At 51.5% G+C, this 20,480-nt stretch overlaps 6 protein-coding genes and 1 non-coding gene across 7 annotated transcripts; 3 read left to right on the top strand and 4 right to left on the bottom strand.

Annotated features, from left to right (window-relative positions):
• Positions 1 to 107: 107 nt before the first annotated feature.
• PZF1 (strongly-conserved Zn-finger binding protein (TFIIIA)) lies at positions 108 to 1,931 on the top strand (the record flags this gene model as incomplete). Its single annotated transcript, XM_041695978.1, has 2 exons — positions 108 to 186; positions 250 to 1,931. The coding sequence occupies 2 exons, from the start codon at positions 108 to 110 to the stop codon at positions 1,929 to 1,931; spliced, it is 1,761 nt and encodes a 586-aa protein (XP_041561655.1).
• Positions 1,932 to 3,233: 1,302 nt separating this feature from the next.
• Positions 3,234 to 4,807, bottom strand: APUU_71038S (uncharacterized protein; the record flags this gene model as incomplete). Its single annotated transcript, XM_041695977.1, has 3 exons — positions 3,234 to 3,306; positions 3,387 to 4,164; positions 4,213 to 4,807. The coding sequence occupies 3 exons, from the start codon at positions 4,805 to 4,807 to the stop codon at positions 3,234 to 3,236; spliced, it is 1,446 nt and encodes a 481-aa protein (XP_041561654.1).
• Positions 4,808 to 7,799: 2,992 nt separating this feature from the next.
• On the top strand, positions 7,800 to 11,614 carry APUU_71037A (PH domain protein; the record flags this gene model as incomplete). The annotated part of the gene is made up of 4 exons (XM_041695976.1): positions 7,800 to 7,815; positions 7,886 to 8,215; positions 8,279 to 8,436; positions 8,492 to 11,614. 4 exons carry the CDS (start codon positions 7,800 to 7,802, stop codon positions 11,612 to 11,614), a joined length of 3,627 nt encoding a protein of 1,208 aa, XP_041561653.1.
• A 961-nt stretch (positions 11,615 to 12,575) lies between these two features.
• APUU_71036A (cytochrome P450) lies at positions 12,576 to 14,136 on the top strand (the record flags this gene model as incomplete). Its single annotated transcript, XM_041695975.1, has 2 exons — positions 12,576 to 12,623; positions 12,679 to 14,136. The coding sequence occupies 2 exons, from the start codon at positions 12,576 to 12,578 to the stop codon at positions 14,134 to 14,136; spliced, it is 1,506 nt and encodes a 501-aa protein (XP_041561652.1).
• A 247-nt stretch (positions 14,137 to 14,383) lies between these two features.
• APUU_71035S (uncharacterized protein) lies at positions 14,384 to 17,286 on the bottom strand (the record flags this gene model as incomplete). The annotated part of the gene is made up of 3 exons (XM_041695974.1): positions 14,384 to 14,425; positions 14,488 to 16,672; positions 16,736 to 17,286. 3 exons carry the CDS (start codon positions 17,284 to 17,286, stop codon positions 14,384 to 14,386), a joined length of 2,778 nt encoding a protein of 925 aa, XP_041561651.1.
• Positions 17,287 to 17,535: 249 nt separating this feature from the next.
• APUU_71034S (DUF1479 domain-containing protein) lies at positions 17,536 to 19,013 on the bottom strand (the record flags this gene model as incomplete). The annotated part of the gene is made up of 2 exons (XM_041695973.1): positions 17,536 to 18,699; positions 18,747 to 19,013. 2 exons carry the CDS (start codon positions 19,011 to 19,013, stop codon positions 17,536 to 17,538), a joined length of 1,431 nt encoding a protein of 476 aa, XP_041561650.1.
• A 385-nt stretch (positions 19,014 to 19,398) lies between these two features.
• Positions 19,399 to 19,485, bottom strand: APUU_t70008S. Its single transcript has one exon. It is a non-coding gene; the product is annotated as a tRNA-Tyr (tRNA).
• Between the last annotated feature and the right edge of the window lie 995 nt (positions 19,486 to 20,480).

Raw genomic sequence — 20,480 nt, 5'->3', positions numbered from 1 at the left:
AATTTACCTGTCGTTGTTGCATTTGTTATTTATCGAATAGCTCCTCTTCGTCGCCTTTTACATGCCGCAAATTCCATAGCACGGCTTATTGTTGTGCTCGATTGAGCATGGGCCGAAAGAGGTCGTCGTCCGGGGACTATCCCAGCCCTAAGCGACTGCACAGACAAACGGCTATTGATGAGTCGGGTACGCTAGTATATCGCATCTTGAAGGCATATCTGAAGCTAACTAATCTCGTTCTTGCATCAGACCCAATCTATGAGGAAGCGCATTCTGATGTAGATTACTCCTCGCATGATGACGCTGCTAGCATCTCTAGCGACAGTCTCCATGAGACACCAGCCACGCCCTTCTCGACAGCTTCAACCTCGGTGAGATACCCATCGGAGCTGAAAACGCACCGCTGCCCGTTCGAAGGTTGCACCAAGGCTTTCAATCGGCCGGCCCGGCTGCAGGAACATTTGCGCTCGCACAACAATGAGAGATTATTCAGTTGCACCTATGACGGCTGCGACAAGACCTTCCTACGAGTTTCGCATTTGAACCACCACGTTAAAAGCGCTCATACCGGAGTTCGAGATTATGTTTGTGATCGCCCCGGGTGTGGTAAGAGTTTCGTGACTGGTTCTCGGCTTCGACGACATATAGCTGCTCATGACGGTCGAGACAAGTACCGTTGCACCGAGTATCCACCCTGCGATGAGACCTTTCGCAAGCACTCGACGCTCCAGAAACATGTCCTGTCCGTACATTTGAAACAGAAGCCATTCCAATGCTCGCATAGCGACCCACAAACAGGAGAGAAATGCTCGATGGCGTTCGAATCGGCAGGCCATCTCCGTGCACATGAAAGCAGAGTCCACACAGAGAAGCGATTCAGTTGCGCAGAGTGTTCTCAGCGCGCAAACGAGGAAGGAGATCAGCCATCCATGTTTCCTCCTATAAGTTTTCCCACATACTCTCTTCTGCAAGCTCATATTCGCACCGCACACCCCCCACAATGTCCCAACTGCTCGGTGACCTGCTCCACGGCACGAGAACTTCGACGTCATCTCGAAGTGGCCCACGGCAACGTCAGCCTCGAAGACCGCCGAATATTTGCCTGCACGGTCCCGGGTTGTGACCGCAATTTCACGAAAAAGGGGAACCTAACCGTGCACGTCCGCACCGTGCACGAAGGCGAGAAGCGGTTTGTCTGCGGCGAAACAGATCTCTCCACATCTAAGCGCGTCACCGGATGGTCCCCTAGCGATGGCTGCGGAAAGCGCTACGGCAGCAAACTAGCCCTAGAAGAACACATCCGCACCGCCCATCTAGGCTTTCAGAACTCCAAAGCCGAGCGGCGTCAGAAACTCGGCCTCACGAAAAAACCACACGATCCCCCAACCGCCACCATCGACAACTCCTCTACACTAGCTACCCTCACTGGTGAGGGCTACGCCGACGAAACAGGTCGCCAGATTGCTTGCTTCGTCGACACGTGCGCACATCGCTTCCGCCGCAATTACGATTTATGGGTTCACATGGGCAGTAAGCACAACTACACGGAAGACGACATTCGAGATCTATTCCTTCAACGGGCCTTACTCGGAGATGACTCCGAACCTGTTCCGGGCGATGTCTTTGGGATCTACGGCCTGGAGTTTGACAATGATGATCCATCGTGTGACCCGTATAATTTCGCGCCTGCGGAGCCTGCCGCCGTCCACGACCAGCTGCCTGATCTCAATACAGAACCGTTTGCTCTGGATGGTGGCTCGGAGTTGACGGCGTTTCCTCCTGAATCGGGGTACTTTGATTCCGATATTATGATGCATGATTCTGCGACTGCGTCTATATCTGAGTCTGATTCCAAGATACCCAATAATATTAATCCTGATGACATGACGATGATTGATCCGTTTCTGGATTTTGGTATGGTTAATTCATAGTTAGCGAGAGAGCGAGCGCCGTGTTCTACTTCTGTTTCGGGTTCTTTTGTACTATTTCACTCACGTAGCACGGAGTATCTAGCGGTTTATAAAAAAATATTTCTATAAATTCAGCGGAGGAATAAACCTGAGATGGATATCATCCTTGTTCTCTGTAGTGCATTTCAATAATATGTTGTTGGTAACGAGACTATTTAGAAAGTGCATTGACCCACACTCATCTTCAGTAGGAGTATCCATGATATTTGATCAATCCAACGCATTCAGGTCTCTGTTCCTGGTCAGCCTCGGACAGGGGCGGAAACAATCTCACCTATCACCACTTAGCCACCACCATTTCCCACAGTGATTCAGCGACAAAGGATCCAATAAGATGGTGTCATTCCGAGCTGCAGTTAGATCAGGTATCAAGGCCCTGATTGGGTTAAATGTCTTCAATGACGCTTGTCTGAGACAGAGAACGGGTGTGGATACCTAAATGACTGAGGGTTGTTGTGCAGAGAGCTACCTCCCAGCGTCACCCTAGCAGGCAACAGCCAAAACAAGTGAAGGATGTTGCCAGGAACAGTCTAAATCTGGATGGTACTATCAGCTGTTTTGTTTCACTTGTGTAACCCTAAAGTCTCGGCGGAAGGATCCAGGCCATGAAGGTGAGAACATGAAAAAATAGGGAAGCCACAGCAAACAAGAGAAATGGAGTGAGGAATTAGGCAGAATAGTGGATGAACACTGGTGTTTTGGAGAGAAACTCCGTAGTTAGGCTAGGCTATGGGACAAACTTGTAAAACTATTGCTTTTTTTATGGTTCCTTTTCATGGGTAAGACATATATGGTCCCGAAGGCGAATAACCGAGTAGATGCAGTGCGATCCAATCTTCGATCCGATGCTCTGTTTGATCAACGCGCGGTTGCTACACTTCTATCGAGATACTGTATCCGCTAGCTGCTGCTTCGCGGAAAGTATCCTAGAGAGCGAGAAAGCAATCGGGTAGTCAAAAGAGAGGAGTGGAGAGGGAAATAACACAAACGTGGAATAAGAGAAAGAAAAGAGATCTCATACCAACCAACCAACGCTGAAGTCCAGGGTCTATCTGGTGGTGAGTGTCTGTTAGGAACCCCCCAAGGTAAAATCTTTCTATCTCTGTCTGGTGTTTTTTTTTTTTTTTTTTTTCTTTATGTTTTGGTTGTTAAATGGCACCGGAGGCCACAATATTGAGTGGTCAAAGGCCCGGTATGTAGATCGACTGTATATTGCTGGGATCGTAGATCATAGCGACAGTCGACGTGCGGGTCTATTGATGATCAAACAGTTCTGGTTCGAAACACCGGAGACTGTTCAGGGGGTGAGAGCGCGAAGCCACAGTCGTCGGGGGATCTGCAGTAACAAAAAAGCAACAATATCAGCTCTGCTATCCCATTGTGGATGGAGGAGAGAGTAGGATATAGAACACTCACTCTTCTTCAACATGTTCTTCCTCTGGAGTGGACGGGATATCGGGCAAGTTTTCATGAGCAGGCAAGTTTTCGGGAACAGCGGCCTGGGTGGCTACTTGCATATCTCCATGGCCGGAACGGCGACCAGCAGGGGGCTTCGCAAGCTTGAAGTTGGGGACGTTATGTTTAGCAAGCAAAGAGGTGTTGTCGAATAGCCCCTGTGAAAGTTGGTGGCCCGTTCTCCAGATGTCCTGGAAGTAATCGACATTGCGAGTGGGAAAGTTCTTATTGTCAGGCACAACAGGAGACGGCGACAACAGTGCGGCCCCGGTGGCAGCCCGAAGGCGGATGGAATGCCATAAGAACCGACGATACTCGTTGGTGGTGGGCTTGGACGGCTGTTCCATGACAAAGAGTCTAACGACGTCACAGAACAAATGAACAGCTGGCAGACCTCTTGCCAGGCTGAGCCACAAAGCAATTTTAAGCATGAGATCAATGAGTTCGTTCTCAACCCCGTGAGAGGCCCAGCTTGCTAAATCGCCTTCGCTTGCTTCTTCAGCCGACAGACGAGGGGTACCAGGGGATTTAGGAGGCAGCCACCCGGATGCTCTCGCCTTGGCGGGTTCAGTCTTCATGATATGTTCTTTGTAGAAGCAAAAGAATGAGGTAAGCTCGAGCTCAGAGCCGTTGAAGTTGTCCCATTGCAGGGTGGCTCTGCAGGTGTCTAGACGAAGCTGCTTCATACTGTACATTGCAGTACGTTCGACTGACACCGGGAGGGTACTGTAAATGGTTTCTTATAAGGTCAGCACAAGGATGAGGTGAGTAGCTTGCACCAACTTACTGCACTCATGGTCTGGTTTTAGCGCCGCACAGAGGTCATCCTTGAATGTTTCTATCACTCTGATGGCCGCTTCGAGCTGCTCGCTGATCCTAGGGGTATGCACACGTCTGGTACCCACCCAGAAGATTGAATTCCTGGTTCCTTCACGAATCGGCGCCAATAGTTTTCTCAGCATGCCAATCTCCTTGGCAAAGAAAGCTTCATCAGTGATGTTGGTCGCACTTGGCTGGTGGGTGGGAGAGACCTGGTGCTGGCTTCCCATTAAGGCTTCAAGGCCCAGCTGGATGTGCTGAATCACGTCAAAGGTCTCGAAAAGAAGAATCAGGAGATGTGCATAAGAGCCAGGGAAAAGTCCCTCAGTCAGCTTGGGTATGTACGCCATAATAACGCCTCCAAAAGCACCGGGGTCGAAGCCCTTGGTAAATTTGGCCATCAATTCATCGATTTTCTGGCTTTCTACCTCCATGATCTGAAAGGCCTTTTTTTCAGCCAAGGTATAGGGACTGCCCTGATATTCGAAAGGAATGTCGACGGCTCCTAGGACATCCTCATCGGAAAGCTCAGATCCAGAGCTTGAGGATTCAGACACGTTCATCGTGGCGAGCCAGTCCCGAAAGACAACCGTGGATGCTAGCGAGCAATTCTTTGCTTGAAACTGGGGGAAATTCAGTACAACACTAAATGAACGACTCAGAAGGAAAATGCAATAGCAGCAAGAACCAGTTCTGCAGAAATCCAATGAATGCCTCGTGCCAAAGGCTTGGATACAAGGCCCAGTCAGCAGTGGAATCACCGGTTACAGCAAAAGGAATGGATGGTTGTTGGTAGCCGAAACAAGGAAAACAAATGAAGCTATACGAAAAGAAGAAACATTTCAAAAATCAGTGGGATAGCTGAGGAAATCAGTGCATTTGCGCGTGAATGCTGGGTGACTCTGACCTGTGAAAAGGCTCTCAAGTCGCCGCCAGCAACACAGACAACCAATACAACCTGGGTGCGCCGATGCATATAGAGCGGAGACTATGAACACTCCACTCCCTTTTGTTCCATGAGCAAGTAATGGCCATAATATCAGCTGCGTATTCGAGTCAGGAACCAAGGAGCAAAGAATCCATAACAGCACACTCTCCTATACTCAGTTCACCAAATATATGCACCATGTCAACATTCTTGAACCCCCACTAAACGGATTATGCTATATCAAATACTATCCCAATACCTGATCTCTTTACCTGGATAATTGTAGAGTAGTTGTTCGTTTGGGGGCTTACAGTTGAAATATCATGGGGCGTGGTTACGCCATTGCATCGCAAACATCAGCCGGGGCCGTGGGAAATACTCATTCATTATCAGGTATCGACAGAATGTATGGTGTATAGAAATAAAGCTCAAAGGCAACAACAAGCGATGTTTATTGGATGAGAAGTACTTCTCCGTCCGGAGTACAAAACCGTGATTTAGAGCCTTGTTGCCTTACGGTAGTACGTAGTGTGTCTTGGGAGAGACCACAGCACCTCAGCCTCAGGAGTTCATGCAGCAAAGACCAGTAAAATGGCGGGGGTTCTTCCACGATCGCATCTGTCTGGATACCAAGTTGACGTGATCTACTCTGTACTTCTGATGTGAAATGTTGTTTACTTTAACGTCGAACATTTACTGAACTGTGGTTCCACCAAATTAGCGAGCGGAGCGCACAGCTTGACCCTCTCAAGCATTGGTACGTACGGAGTACAGCCACGATTGCTGGAGATGTCGATCCCAGCTGGCTGATCGAGTCGGGCCGTTTACCGTTCAAGCCATTATTGTCGCTTCAAGCTTGTCGCCGCTGCGATGTTCTTCTGGAAATGATCGCTCCTGCGATACGCGTCAGGCCGAGTGGCTCAGCCTTACATCCCAGTCCTTGTTTGGTGCACAGTGGTCTGACTGGTCTTGTATCTACTCTCGCTCTCGTGGCATCGAGGGGTTGAGACTCCTTTTTATCGCGAGTCACGGAAACGAACTGATTCTGCTGAGCTGCTGTCTTCGAAACGCAGAAATGCTTCAGGTTCGCAGTCTGTTACTCAGGGGCTTGGTTGGGGCTTCAGCCGCCGGGCCGTCACTGGAGTCGGATCCTTAAAAGGAGACAAATAGTTTATTATCGATGGTCAAGACCCCTACGAAGTACGGTGCAGCAAATCCCAGGCGGACAAATTCCAGAAAAGTGAACTATTCGCGGCCAGTGACAATAATCCATTTGAGTGGCCAGTCGGGATGCGCGGTCTTCGGCCATGAAATCTCCAGTGAATGGACAGGCCCAGTGAGGGGTTAGGGGACCTTGGCACGGTTCATATTTGTCAGATTGTCTCGGTTTTCGCTCTTTGCGGTTCGTCCTGCGCTGGGAGAAGTCAAGGGAAAATGGAATATGATAGAAAAGGGGGATTTTGGTACGGCAGGCGAGGAGCAATCGAGTAAGACATGCAGGGCTTGTGTTACTATATTTGGCGTGGGGAATTTCGTATACTTGCAAGAAGTCAAGAACGCCGGTGGACGATGTAGAAAGACCGTCGAAACCCAGCCACTAATAATATTAATCAGCTGCAGAGGCGGCCTATCTGGGATCAGTTGCAGCTGCATCGACGATCTGGAACCGTACCCCAAGGACGAGGCTGGTACGTCGTACTCCGTAGTCTGGTCTTGGACATACATAGGCGAGGTCTGGTTGAGCCACATGATGACGCACTCCCCAGAAAGAATTGGATTTTTTATTTTTATCCGGTGGCCAACAGGGGATCCTTACGCCCGTATCCAGGGCTTATTGGAGGCATTAACTGTGCTGGAACAGGGTCTCCTGATTGCCCACTGGTAGCCTGACCCGCCGTCGCTCTGTTCGCGCTTCAGCTGCGAGCTGTGGCTGAGATTCCAGTCTGGCAGCAAAAAAACGGTGACACTTCTAGTCCCAATCCACCTGCACCGCGCATCTTGGACCCACGGCGCATCATCTTGACCTCCGCCCGGAGCCCGTTTCGCTGTCTCACAGTCTCACCTCGTGGTCTTTTCTCTGTCTTTTTTGCTTGCTTATTGTGTCACTGCTCTTCTTTCCTGGCCCCTGTTCCTTTCCTTTCATCCTTCTTCCCCATCCCGTCTGGCTCTCGCCTCTCTGCCTCCCCGCAACTTCGATCTTTCCCAAGCTCCCGGACTACTCTGTTAGTGTCCGACTGACTCGGATCTGGTCAGGCGCTGACGACTACTTCGATCTTGCGCCATCCACCCAAGAACCAATTCAACTTGGCTGACCGCCCAGCCTAACTTTCTCTCCGTGTCATTCGCTCTTCCTACACACACCGTCTCTTCGCCGTTTCTTCAGTCTTCATGGAACTGGTTGTGCAGGTCTGAAGGTTGTTGTTGGCGGGTTTTGCGTCCTCACACTCTGTCGCTGCCTCCGCGCGGAGATCCCGGAGCCCAAACACCATCAATCGATTCCCCGCCCCTCCCGTTTTCTTGCCAGCGCTCGCTCGTTTTCCCTTTTCTTCGTTGAAGAATTTACACCAAAAAAAAGAACATACGCAGAAGCTGGTCTTCTTATCGTCTGATAATCAACCATTGCAATCATGGTTCGCTCTCGCGGTAAGTTTTGTCGATCTCGTGGGATCAACTCCACTTCTGAGAATGTCGCTGATATCCCTTGCGTTTGTAGTGCTGTCGTTTCTATCAGCCTTTGGAGGACCATCCCGTAAAACAAGCCCCGATGGAGGTGGACGACCGACGTCGTCGTCCTACAACGCTCCTCCATCAAGGTTCGATACACCTTCTCCAGACACACCTTCTCCGCACGATGGCTCTCCGTCAAAAGCCGAACGACGCATGTCGCGGCCGGGCTCGACGCTCTTTACAACTAAGCCTCCGTTTATGCAATTAGCAGAGGACACTCCTGCCGAACTGCAGCGTATCTTTTCGTATATGAACAGTCATGCCAACAAACTGTACTTCGAGGGATACTTTCTGAAGCTGAATGATTTGGATACCAGTAGGTTCCCGTCTCCTCTACCGAAGGCTCCCGCAGTCCAATTAACTTTACTTCCCTCCATAGATGGCCGTCCATGTGCTGAACGACAATGGGTGGAGTGCTATGCTCAACTTGTCGGAACAGTCCTATCCTTATGGGATGCCGCTGCGCTGGACGCAGCAGCCGATCCAGCAGACGTGTCTCCAACATTCATTAACCTCGCGGACTCTTCAGTCAAATCGGTAAGTTTCAGTAGAACCCTTTCAGTAGATAATGTCGTTCTAACAACAGTAACAGATTGAAACGCTTCCCACACAAAACCTGGCTGGCGCACAATCTCTCCAGAACGTCTTGAGCGTCTCGTCTGCCGGCCAAAACCGTTATCTTCTTCACTTCGACTCCTACGACTCTTTGATCCAATGGGCCTCCGCAATTCGTCTGGCCATATATGAGCATACTTGTCTCTACGAAGCATACACCGGTTCTATCATCGCCGCTAAAGGCAGAGAATTGAACAATATCCGAATGATTTTGGAGCACACTCGATTCAAGCATGAAGATTGGGCTCGTGTGAGATTCGGGGCTGGAACCCCCTGGAGGCGCTGCTGGTTTGTGATAACGCCACCAGATGAGAAAGAGCTTCAGAAAGCAAGGAAGACTATGAGGAAGAAGTCCGCCTATGACCGTGCGCCAAAGCTGGTAATAGGAAGCATCAAGTTCTATGAGACGAAGAAGACGAAGAAGGTGAAGCCTATAGCGACAGTTACCGACGCATATTGTGCATACGCCATCTACCCCCAATCGAAGGCTTTGATTGATCAGTCGACTCTGATCAAAATCGAGGGGACCTTCATCTTACACTCGCAGTCAGAGGCTAAAATGGAAGGGTTCGTTTTCGTAATGCCGGAAGTCCATCCTGCTGTGAGTGGGTTCGAGATGATGCTTCAGTTCTTGATACCGACCTTTGATACCTTCAACCTATACGGACGTCCGAACCGTCTTATCGCCGCAGTAAACCACGTTAAGAGCATTATGTTCGCTTTTCCGGACCAGGAACGGTATGACTACGTTGACCTGATGGATATCGCGAATCTCATGCGGACTCCTGGTTCTCAGAACTGGAGTGAGGGGGAGTGGAGAAAACAGCTCAAGGATGCAACCGCACGTCGAATGGCAAATGTCAGTAGCAGGACAAGCAGCATCACCACAAACAAGCCTCGCTTCCGTGCTAGTATCCCGAATAGATACAGCAACGTCCCTGCAGCGGCGTCAAGTCGTAAGGGAGGTTTGCCGGGTTACGTTCCTGCGTTCAACCAGTCGGTAGATGCTGTCGTCCAGCAGGTGCCTAAAGAGGAGCCGTTTACACCATCGCCACACTCGCGAAGCATGTCCGATACAACGAGATTTGGACCCCAGCCCCCTCACAGGTCCGCGATTATGGAGAACTCTGCAGCGTCTTCCACACATGACTTGACTCAAAGCCCTATTGCCGGTAGCTCCCCTGGCCGAACTAGCTCGGAGGACAATCGGATTGAGGAAGCTGAAGAGGAGCCGGCATACGTACCGTTTGCACAACAACTCACATCTCCAGTGTCTCATACTGATGTTGCGCCACCCCCGACCCTGACTCACGACCCTAGAGATGCGCCTCCTGCCAGACCACGACCATCATCAGACGCACGGAGAGCCAACGTACGCATGTCTGATGCTACTCTCGCGCAGCTTGTCGCTGCATCTGGCGGTATGAACTTGGCGGACAGGCCTCCAACATCAGGAAGTCAAAACAGCAGCAACTACGCTAACAACAGTCCTGTATCGCCAACTTCGTCGCAGGCAAATGCTGATGCTCTTCGTTTTGTTGCCCCAACTTCCGGTGGCTTGGCTGCCCACCAACCTGCAGCGAAGGAACAGGCTCCGCCCGTACCCGAGCATAACTTCGGCGTTAGCGGTGCGCCGACGTCCAATAACCCATCACACCAGCCATCATCCCCCAAGCCGTCTCCCAAGGTCAACAGACTGAGCACTCAGAGCATCCGACTTGATACCGAAAAGGCCGTCAAACGGAAGCCTATCAGCCGAACACCAACGCAGACCCAAGTAGTCAGCCCGCAAAGTTCCGTTGGTGAGCCTAGTTTCGATGATCTCCGCCATACCGTCGACGAAGATGCACTGGATATGGTTGGCATCGTCAGTCGCCCCACGTTTTCTGTGCCCAAAAGGCCAATACAGCCAGAGGAAGAAAGTGTCTACGGTGATGACGAGTCCACGACATCTCCTGACTACGCCAGCACAAAAGGATCGCTATACAGCAAGAACTCTGTCAAGTCGGTACCAAGGCCTAGGATGGGAGTGAAGAAAACCGTGGGAACGGAACCTCAGCCAAAGGACGTGGTTATCGGGGATGCGCATTATGCTATGAAAGACAAGCCAGGGCATAATCCAGACATCCCCACTGTTGACTTTGGGCCAACTTTAAACTACTTGCCAACTACTGGACGCCCGAATACCTCAGACACGCTGAAGAAGTTTGACCAGAATAGAAGTGATCCTGATGTCACAGGAAAGCAGCGGTACTCAATCCCTGCACATCAGGCGGACCGCAATCATTCCAGATCACCAAGCAGGGACGAATATCGGCGGAGCGTGTTGTGGCAGCCAGGAATGGCAGCTCCACGTCCAGTAACACCCGGTAGTGGTCTCACGCCTGAGCAATTCGTGCAGCAACGGGCGGCTCCCAGCCCTCCGGTCCATGCTCACGCTCGAACACCCTCTACCGCAACAATAACACCAAGCCCACGGCCTGTGTCTGGCGATTGGACGGCTTATTCGAGGTCAAAATCACAACTGGGTCTTAATCAAGATGCCATTCCTCGGCCTAAGTCTCGCGGCGGCAGCAGCATGATGAATTACAACGATGTCTCGTCGCATCTTTCGGCCCGCGAACAGGAACATGTAGCCCGCATGACCGGGTCATCATTCTTCAATCTATCTGGCGATAAACAAAAGACACCGCCACCTGTCAACCCGATGGGCTTGGTTGGGGCAATCGATGCTCGGGAGCAGGAGAGGAGGTTGATGAAGGAGGGTATGTCAAACCAGATGGTGCAGCATGCTATTGCTCAACGCCAGCATCACTGGCAACAGCAACCACCGCAACCCCAGCAGCAGTTGGCACCAGCAACCCCTCCCCACTCATACGGGGTCCAGGCCGGACCTGGCAGCCTTTACAACATGCCAGGGGCAAGCCGCACATGGGACGCTTTGAACCAAACCTACCGACCGGAGGAGCCTCGACGCCAGTCTTGGTATGCGAGCCAGTTCGCCTCCCAGCCTCCACAGGCAGGCCCTCCGCCTTATCAGGCCAGCCAATACAACCCGCAGCAGAGCCACTATGGCAATGCCAATGCGCCGTACTACTAAGACATTCCTTGATTAACCATCTTATCTCTCGGATTGACCGTTCGTCTGTCTTTACACTGCATCCCCTGTTTCTTTTCCTATGTTTTTATGATCTTGCTGCGACATATCACTTCCCGTCTCTATCTTTTTCTTTTTCTTTTTTGGCTTTTGGCACGTGAAATCCTGCATTCTAGACATAGATCTCTACCCTCCTTTCCAGCAGACATTGTCGTTGATTTTTTTTGTTTATTACTGCAGCCGCTTCGTCCATTGAGTTGTGAGCATAGTCCCGGCGCTGAGGATCTTCCTTTTCCAGATTGATATCATGTCCATACAGTACAGCATTACTTGCGATTCTTGTGGGAAGGGCAAAGGTGTTTTCGGTTGAGTTTAAGCCGAGGAATATATTTCCGTTGACAAAATGCTTCATTTTAATCGTCAGCCGTAATCAAGATAATCTTGGAAACTTCCAGTCCTTCGCAATTTCTCAGCAGAAGTCCGAGATGTTCCAACCAATAATCATGCAAGATCAGAAATCAGAAATCGGTTGTTCATTTCAGCCCCAAGGAACCGGAACAACAATCAAGTCAGTTCCAATTCTGCTGTTCTCATTGGCTCGCAGTTGTAGGAACCATAACCGACGGTGCCACCAGCTCTCGATCCGAGAAATATACGAGACCTTAGATCGTTGAAAACTTGAAATCCTGCATGCTGCTGCTGCATGAACCACGACGGCAGCCAGAACCGATTGTCTCGTACTCGCAGTCCCCGAATCGCCCCATCACGTCGGCTCGGTGTGGCGTCTTGGATAAGTACGACGGACATTGTCCGCAGTCCATCTACATAGTTAGTACTATTAACTTCGAGGATGCATTCTGCGCCCCACTCCATTACGACCTCAGCCTCCAGAGTATAAAAATGCATGCCTCTTAGCCTCCCTTGGTCTGGGATCGGGACTAAGGGGGAAAAATCAACATAGCTCATGGCGTTCCTCCTACTATCCCTCCCAATCGCCCTATGCGTGGTATTCGTGCGTCAACCCCCTCAACCATAACACATGTATCTCTATACTGACCAGATTCCAGCTCTTCAGCCGCTGGCGAAACGATCCCCTCGCCTCAATCCCCGGTCCAGAAATTGCAAAATGGACCGGCCTCGTCTTGAAATACCACTGGCTCGTCGGCAACCGCATGAAGTACGTCCACGCCCTTCATGAGCGCTACGGGCCCATCGTGCGTGTCAGCCCTGACGAAGTCGACGTCTGCGACCTGGCGGCCGTCAAAGAGATCCACCGCATCGGAACTCCCTTCCTGAAGCCGTACGCATTCTATCGCACCCTCACCAGCCCAGACATGGAGAACCTGTTCAACACCTCGGACGTCAAATTCCACAGCGCACGACGCAGGCTCTTCTCGAGCTCCGCGTCCGACGCCGAGCTGCACAAGTCCGAGGCCCTTATCGACGCCCGTGTTAAGCTTGCTATTGAGAAGATGCGCGCTGAGATGAAGACGGCACTCTCTGGCGCTGTCGATGTCTTCCAATGGTGGATCTTCATGACGACGGATATCATCGGCGAGCTTTGCTTTGGCGATTCATTCCGCATGCTCGAGTACGGCCGTAACAACCAGTACTCTCACGACCTGACTGCCGTTGCCGCCACCGAAGCCGTCAAGGTCGCTTTCCCAGGTCTCATCAGTCTAGCAGGCTCCATCCCCATTCCCATACCCTACGTCCAGGAAGCAGCACAAGCGGGCGCCAGACTAGGCAAGTACGCCGTCGAGTCCATCGAGCGATACAAGGCGCTTCTCTCCAAATCTCTCTCCTCCCCAACAGCAGAGCCAATGAAACAAACCCTCTTCACGCGCCTCTTCCAACTCCAATCCAACAATGGCAAACCCGGCGTTGAAGAAGGAGAAGAAGGCTCCCTCCCCGACAAAGCCATCCTCGACGAAGCAATCACCTTCATCGTCGCCGGCAGCGACACAACCGCAAATACCCTCACCTACCTCGTCTGGACCCTCTCCCAGCCCGCCAACGCCCACCTCCTATCCAACCTCGTCACCGAACTCTCGTCCCTCCCCGAGGACTTCACAGACAGCGACCTCAAACCACTCCCGCATCTCACCAACACCATAAACGAGACTCTACGACTATACTCAGGCGTCCCCTCCGCCCTCCCCCGCGTCTCAAACACACCCACAACACTCGCAACACACCCCATCCCCGCAGGCACAATCGTAACAACACAAGCGTACACACTCCACCGCGAGAGGTCGATTTACCCCAACCCGCTCGAGTTCCAGCCTGGTAGATGGGACAATCCAACGCGGGCGATGAAAGACGCATTCATGCCGTTTGGCGGCGGGGCGAGAACTTGTCTAGGTGTGCATCTTGCGAGGATGGAGTTGAGGCTTGCGACGGCGAGGTTCTTCAGAGCTTTTCCTGGGGCAAAGGTTCATGGTGATATGAGGGCCGAGGAGATGGAGCAGGTAGCCTGGTTCTTGCTCGCGCCGGTAGGGAAGAGGTGCTTGATTCGGGGGTAGATATTGAATATTAAATAATTACCCAGCGTATTTAATGCAAGAAATTAATAATAAAGACGAATAAATTACCTTGCCGGTATCCCCATTTTCGTGATAATCACTAGTATACTGTGGTACGTGGGAATGATACACGGACAGCCCTAATTGTTAATTATAACGAATACATTCACTTCATGAGAAGAGTAACTTGTACAATTATATCGATTCAAAAAAGACTACACTGCATTTATATCCTTTTCCTCCTTCTCTACCGCGTCTTCCAAAGCATATCGGTCTTCTTCTTGCGGGCCTAGTAAATAAAATATTAGAAACCGACCAAGTAATAGTATAAAAGGGACGTGGGGAACATACAATCGGAGCCAAAATCGAAACACCGACAGCCAAGGCCACAATCGTGAAAAGCAACTGCAACTTCGAGAATCCCTTTCCTAGGATATCAAACGCCTGGCTAGGCGTATTCCTCGTGGCAAAAATATCGTTTCCGAAGGCGAACACCAGGGATGTACTTTCTAGGAGCGTGGGTGCAGACATAACGGTGTTGATTCCTGCGACCTGGCGCGTGTGCGTGAGGTACCATCTTCCGTCGAATTCGAGGAAGGGGGTGTACTTCCTTAGACCCTCCTCGGCTTCGTTGACGGTGGGCTCTCGGTCGACGGGGCGGCGCGGGTCCAGGATGGGGCGAGGGATGCCGACTATGGCGTTGGACTCTGGGAGAGTGGCTATGAGTTGGCGGGTGGTGATGCCCTGGCGGGTTTGGGAGACGGCCATGTGTGAGATGGGTTCCGCGATCATATAAGATTGGGAGATGACATGAGGAAGGGGCAAGTCGATAAGTGTGGAGTAGTTGGATGCGGAGCCCAAAGGACCGCGATCGTTGGGAATGGGAGATTCGAACATCTCCGATATGACCAATTGGTATCCCCTTGGTTCGGAAGGATCGGGGCTTTCCGCATAGAAGGAGTATGCGAACCAATTCTCTGAAATTGTGGAGGCGATAGGTTGCGCGGTGTCAACATCCCGATGCGTGCTCGTGTGGAGGATCTGGCCGGTAACTGCGTCTAGCAGATAGAATGTGGCTGAGTTTTCCCCAATGGCTGTGACGAGTGCCGCGTTGGGAGTCAGGTACTTGTACAGAACGGATCGGTTGCCCAAAACCGTGCCGATAGAAGCGACTGGGTCGTGAGGTGGGCGAGCAGTGGCGCGAATGATCTTCTCCCCGGGTGCGGGTTGAAATACCCATACGGGCAGCTTGGGGTCCCTCGAGTTCCATCCGAGAATCCTTCCATCCTCCTGGGTCACAGTGAATACATTTTCTGAGACCTCATCGTCAGGGACAACCGAAGAGAACTTGCCTGTGGCAGGGCCACGTTGGACTATATCCCCTGTAGTGACATTCAAGGTAACAGTGCTACCATCGTCAACATACACCGTAGCAGACCCAGGCTGAGTCCGAATCGCCTTGACATTCCAAGTATCCGCCTCGGAAGCCTTAACGTTCCAGGACACTTTGCCATGGTTTCCGCTGTCTAGAGAGTATACCCGTCCATTTTTGGTGGCAACTAAGACGGGCTTCGAGACGCCAAAGCTGTCCAAGTTAGAAACTTCGTCGGCAAGCAAGCTAGTCAGAACACGCTTAGGCAGCCCCTTCAACCAGTCGGGAAGATATTGGAGGTCATTTACATGGCGCTTCACACGGTGTATATACGCCTTGAGAAGACTCTCGTGACCCTCGACTTCGAGTTGGTGAGCCAAATCCTGCTGGCTGTCCACGTTAGCCCAGGCGGCGGCCAATGCGCCGGACAGCGCTTCAGGTCGGAGCCACCCGATCGCGCCATTCTGAACCATTTGCCAATCACCAGATTCCAACACAATGGCCGTGCGAACAGCCACAGTGTCACCCTTCGTAGCTACCTCCGAAACCGCATGGACGGCGTTGTCCAAGGGAGGGTGCTGGGGCCATCTTCCGAGAACACCGTGAGAAGCGGACGACACAACAGTTGTCTCAGAGTCGGTGATCCGAGTGAAATAGACATTAGCGTCCTTGGTGCTGGTAGCGAAAGCAGCCCATCCCTTCAAAAACGGCAGACTGTAGGCCTTTGACACGGTCGAAGATTTGAGGTCAACGTGATAAACCTCAGCCCAAGAACCGGACGCGGTCTCGTAATGAACAAGGAAGTGGGGTAGCGCATTGAGGGTCTTCGGAGCGTGAACCTGGATGGACTTGATTTCCTCTCCACTAGTGTTGTCGATATTGACCGATGTAACTTGCTTGGAGCCGATTACATTGACCTTTAGCGTCTTGTGTGACTTATCTGCCCAGGCGATAACAGGGAACGCGTTGTTGGCACCCACGAAGAGCACCGACTCCGGTCCGGAAATATCGCTGTCGGAGTTGAGTACCTGCTGGTGCGTCTGGCGACCGGTCAGGGGATCCAGCGAGGTAACCCGGATTTTATGACCCTTCAGCAAAGCTGGCTGTAGAGAGATGTAGAAGACGTTGGTCGAGGAGGAGGACACCTGGAAGGGGAAATCGCCGCTATTCCGTCAAATCTCGTTAGCTTTCTTTTATTCCAACAGCATCCATGTAGAAACAACAAACCTTTGATCATGATGCTCCCATTTAATCTCACCCGTCGAGCCATCCAGCCTTTTAATCGAGCCCGCTTGGCCTCCAGAAAGCACAATTGCGTCCCTGTCCGAGGAAGTGGCGCTGGCATCTTCCAGTTCCAAGAGCTCAAGATCCACCACAGGCATATTTGGGGACCAACTCTCCCATATTAATTTTCCATCCAAAGCGCTCCAGGCGGAAACATAGTCTCCCAACCCACTAACAACCGTGTTTGTTCCGCTCGAGGCACGCAGCAAGCCTTGGGCATTCTGATCGGGGGCTACATCGGAGCGGGACAGGTTCTGCCTCCACAACAATTCTCCATCTTTCGGGTTGACCGCACCAAGAAGCGATTTCTCCGATACTGTGTAGAGTAGGGTAGCGCTGGAGGAGGAAGATGGGCGGTGGAAAAAGGTCGATTGGGACGACGGGACACCTAGCAGCGCATGGTGGAAATCGATATGGCCGACCTCGTCAGGGTAAATTGCGAGCGTCGAGGGGACGCAAGAGGCGACCAGAAGGAGCGTCGCCTGCAGCCACATTATTATGAGCTTTGCTGCGGCGGGATCATTGAGGGGAGGTTTTGGTTGAGAGGTGGAAGGTGAATGTCACGGAAGTGGAGGGAGACTCGGGACTTCCGCCGGCGTTGGAGCCTCCGAGCTCTAGCTTCATCCAGCCAACAGCTATCCTTATCTCTACATGACTACCTCGCCCGACATCATTTGCACAAAATACTGCTAATATTCTTTTTATGCTAATATTCTATATTACAATCTCAAATCTCAAACCTCCTATGCAAAGCACGCCTTGTTCGCCTTCTCAACGGCCTGTTTCTCTCCTTCGGTCATGTCGCCTGTGATCTCCCATGGCTGTGATCCCAATCCCATGGCGCGCTGTCCCTCGGGCCTAACCGAGTTCCAGTCCAGGGCTCCCTTGAAACCGCTCTCGCCTGGTCCGCCTGCTCCAGGGAAGTCCCATGGCGGGGAGTATTCAAGCGCTGCTTTCCGCTGCTTAAGCAGGTAATCAACGTTCATATCACACATCGGGGTGGCAGGGATATAGAGAACACTCGAATCGCCCTTGCCGCGGTGTTCTTTGTCTACCGAGTGTAATGAGTCGCAGTGCCAGGCAACATAGTCGCCAGGTTCAACCTCCGGAACAGGCACCATAGTCTTTTCTAATTCGAGATGTGGGTGAGTGATGGGGTTATATTCCTGGCAAGCACCTGGAACGGATCCCGGGAAGGTATTGTCTATCGTTGGCTGCATCGTCTCGCCGTTGAAGAATGGCCTAAGGATGGTGTACGCACTGCTGTGCGTCAGCATTGGGCAAACATGCAGTGAGCCTTCCCCTGGTGCTGTATTGGACATAGAGAGCCAGCCTTGGAAGAACCTCAACATGGAGCATGCCCCTGCGCCGTTGTATAGGTCCATCTGTGCAGTAACGCGGTGTTTCGCATCCCATGGGTCGTGCTCTTCCCATTTGCCTTCAAGGATTTTGGCGTACACTCTCGAGTACTCGAGGTCTTCCCAGCGCTCCAGAGAGCCACCGTCCACGTGAGGGCCTAGGGTAAATTTGCCATCACCTGGCTGTCGAATTCGCAATCTGTCTGCATATGTGAGAGGGTTCCGTGTCGAAATTCGGGTGTTGGGATCTGAGGAATGCCACAGGCGCTGCAGGAAGCGCTGTGTGTCTAGCATGTTGGAGTGAGCGCGAGCCTCTGCCTGAGACGGCGTCCAGTATAGCTCAAACACTGCCGGCGAGTCCGGGGGAAATGCCTTGACTCTTTCCTGGTTGGCAGCTACGTAGTCCTCGACTTTCTCCTTCCATCCCCGTGCTTCTTTGCGCGGCACCACATTTCGGATCACGACTGATCCGCGGTGACGGATCTCTGCCAGGCTCTCCTGAGATACATTTCCAGAAACGACATCAGAGTACTCCACGGACGGGATAATCTGGAACCATTAGCCTCAAGCCACTAAACCAATCTATCAAGACTTACATCGCTCCCTTTGGCCTTGATTTTGTGTACTTCCTCTTCCAGGCTGGGAAGTAATCTCTCCCAACTCTTCTTCAACGCATCCTCGTTCTCACGGAAAAACTTCTCTTTTAGATGCTTAAACCGAGGAGGCAGCGGCTCCGGGTTATAATCCGGTCGCAAGCTGGGAAAGACACTAGAGATATCCCCCGCAGCCTTGGTGGTTTGAGAAGCGGTGGATGTAGAGGCCGCCCGCACAGTCGATCGCGTAAGAAGTTTTGATAATGACATTTTGCGAGATGTATATAATAATGCAACGAGAAGATAGGAATCGGTCTCTTTGCCCTCTGCTCTCACCGACGACTACGATTTATTTATACCTGTGGGATATGCGGAGTAGATCTGTCGGAAACCCGTATCTGGAAGGCGGGCCGGTTTCCTGATACGGAACTCCGCCCTGATCGCCACCACCACGACCGCAAAGTGGTCAGAATCCAGCGTCAACCGTGGGAGAAAATCGGAAAAATTCTCAGGTCGCTATTGGACCGAAAAATATGCAAGGTTTCGAACCTTAAGGCGGCCGTCTATCTAGCTGAATCCGGTCTCAATACTACGAGTGCCTTTACATGGAGCTTGAGGATGTTTAAAATCTGGGAAGGAAAAAAAGAACTCGAACTCCCCCGACGCGGAGTCGAGCCGCGGATCTCTCGATTAATGTTATCCATTACAGTCGAGCGCATTAAACCAACTATGCTATCGGGGGGTTGTGAGTGGGTGGCCGGCCCAGATTTTGACATCCTAACGGGTCTTCCCATCTTCACCTATACTAAAAGCTGAAAACAATATTTACTAGGGCAGGTTTACAATGTCCTGCTTAAGCATAATCTGAAAACCGCGTTGAAACATGGACAACAGTCTATACACTCCATAAGCTATCATTATACTAAAACACGGCTCTCCACTGAGGGGGAGAAAAATATCCCATCGATGCCCAGGGTCATAAATAGACACCTTCTCCCTTCCATAGCAAGATAGGCAATCTAGCATGCTCCCCCGCCACAATCACCTCCTCCTGCTGTTGCTGATGAACCTCCCCCAGTCCAACCCATGCTGCTGCCTCCCCCCGTAACCCTGCTTCTTCCACCACGTCCATACATCTTTTTTCCTCCAGGTCCATTGCCGATCCCGTTCCAACGGTTTTCCCAGCGTTCGAACACATTTGGCCTCTTGTAGCGGTCTCTGTAGATGAAGTTGGGAAGGTTGATCGGTTTGGGAGGTTCCCAGATTTCGGTGCTTTTGGTGTCGCAGACGCACATTTTTGCTTTGACGCTGCTGCTTTGGTTTGAATAGTACTGCTGTTTAGAGGTATTTTTGTGGCTCGGTGCGGGTTGGTTTAGCTGTTTAGAGATGCTAGAATGCAACAAGGACGAGAGGTAAGAATAGGCGTGGAAGTCGTTCAAGAGAAGATAGAATGGGTTCTATCTCGCTTCCATAAAAATGGATTCTTGTGTTTTCCGTTTGCTTGGGCAAGTTTTGTTTGCCTGGCTCTGGCGTTTAATATTTATATATTTTCATCCGCTAGTCGAAACAGGTACTCAAAAGACACACCCGAATCAGACGGGTAGTATATACAGGCCAACTGGAGCTTCAGGAGGACCTGTCGCATCATTTAAATCTTCTCGTGTCTGAATATAAGAGCTTTGGGTGGTGGACACGGCAAGGCTTAGTTGGACTCAGCCCGGCTGTGGCTATGCGAAG

Source organism: Aspergillus puulaauensis, chromosome 7 (genome assembly GCF_016861865.1).
Source record: "Aspergillus puulaauensis MK2 DNA, chromosome 7, nearly complete sequence".
Taxonomy (NCBI): domain Eukaryota; kingdom Fungi; phylum Ascomycota; class Eurotiomycetes; order Eurotiales; family Aspergillaceae; genus Aspergillus; species Aspergillus puulaauensis.
This window is presented reverse-complemented; position numbering and strand designations above follow the sequence as displayed.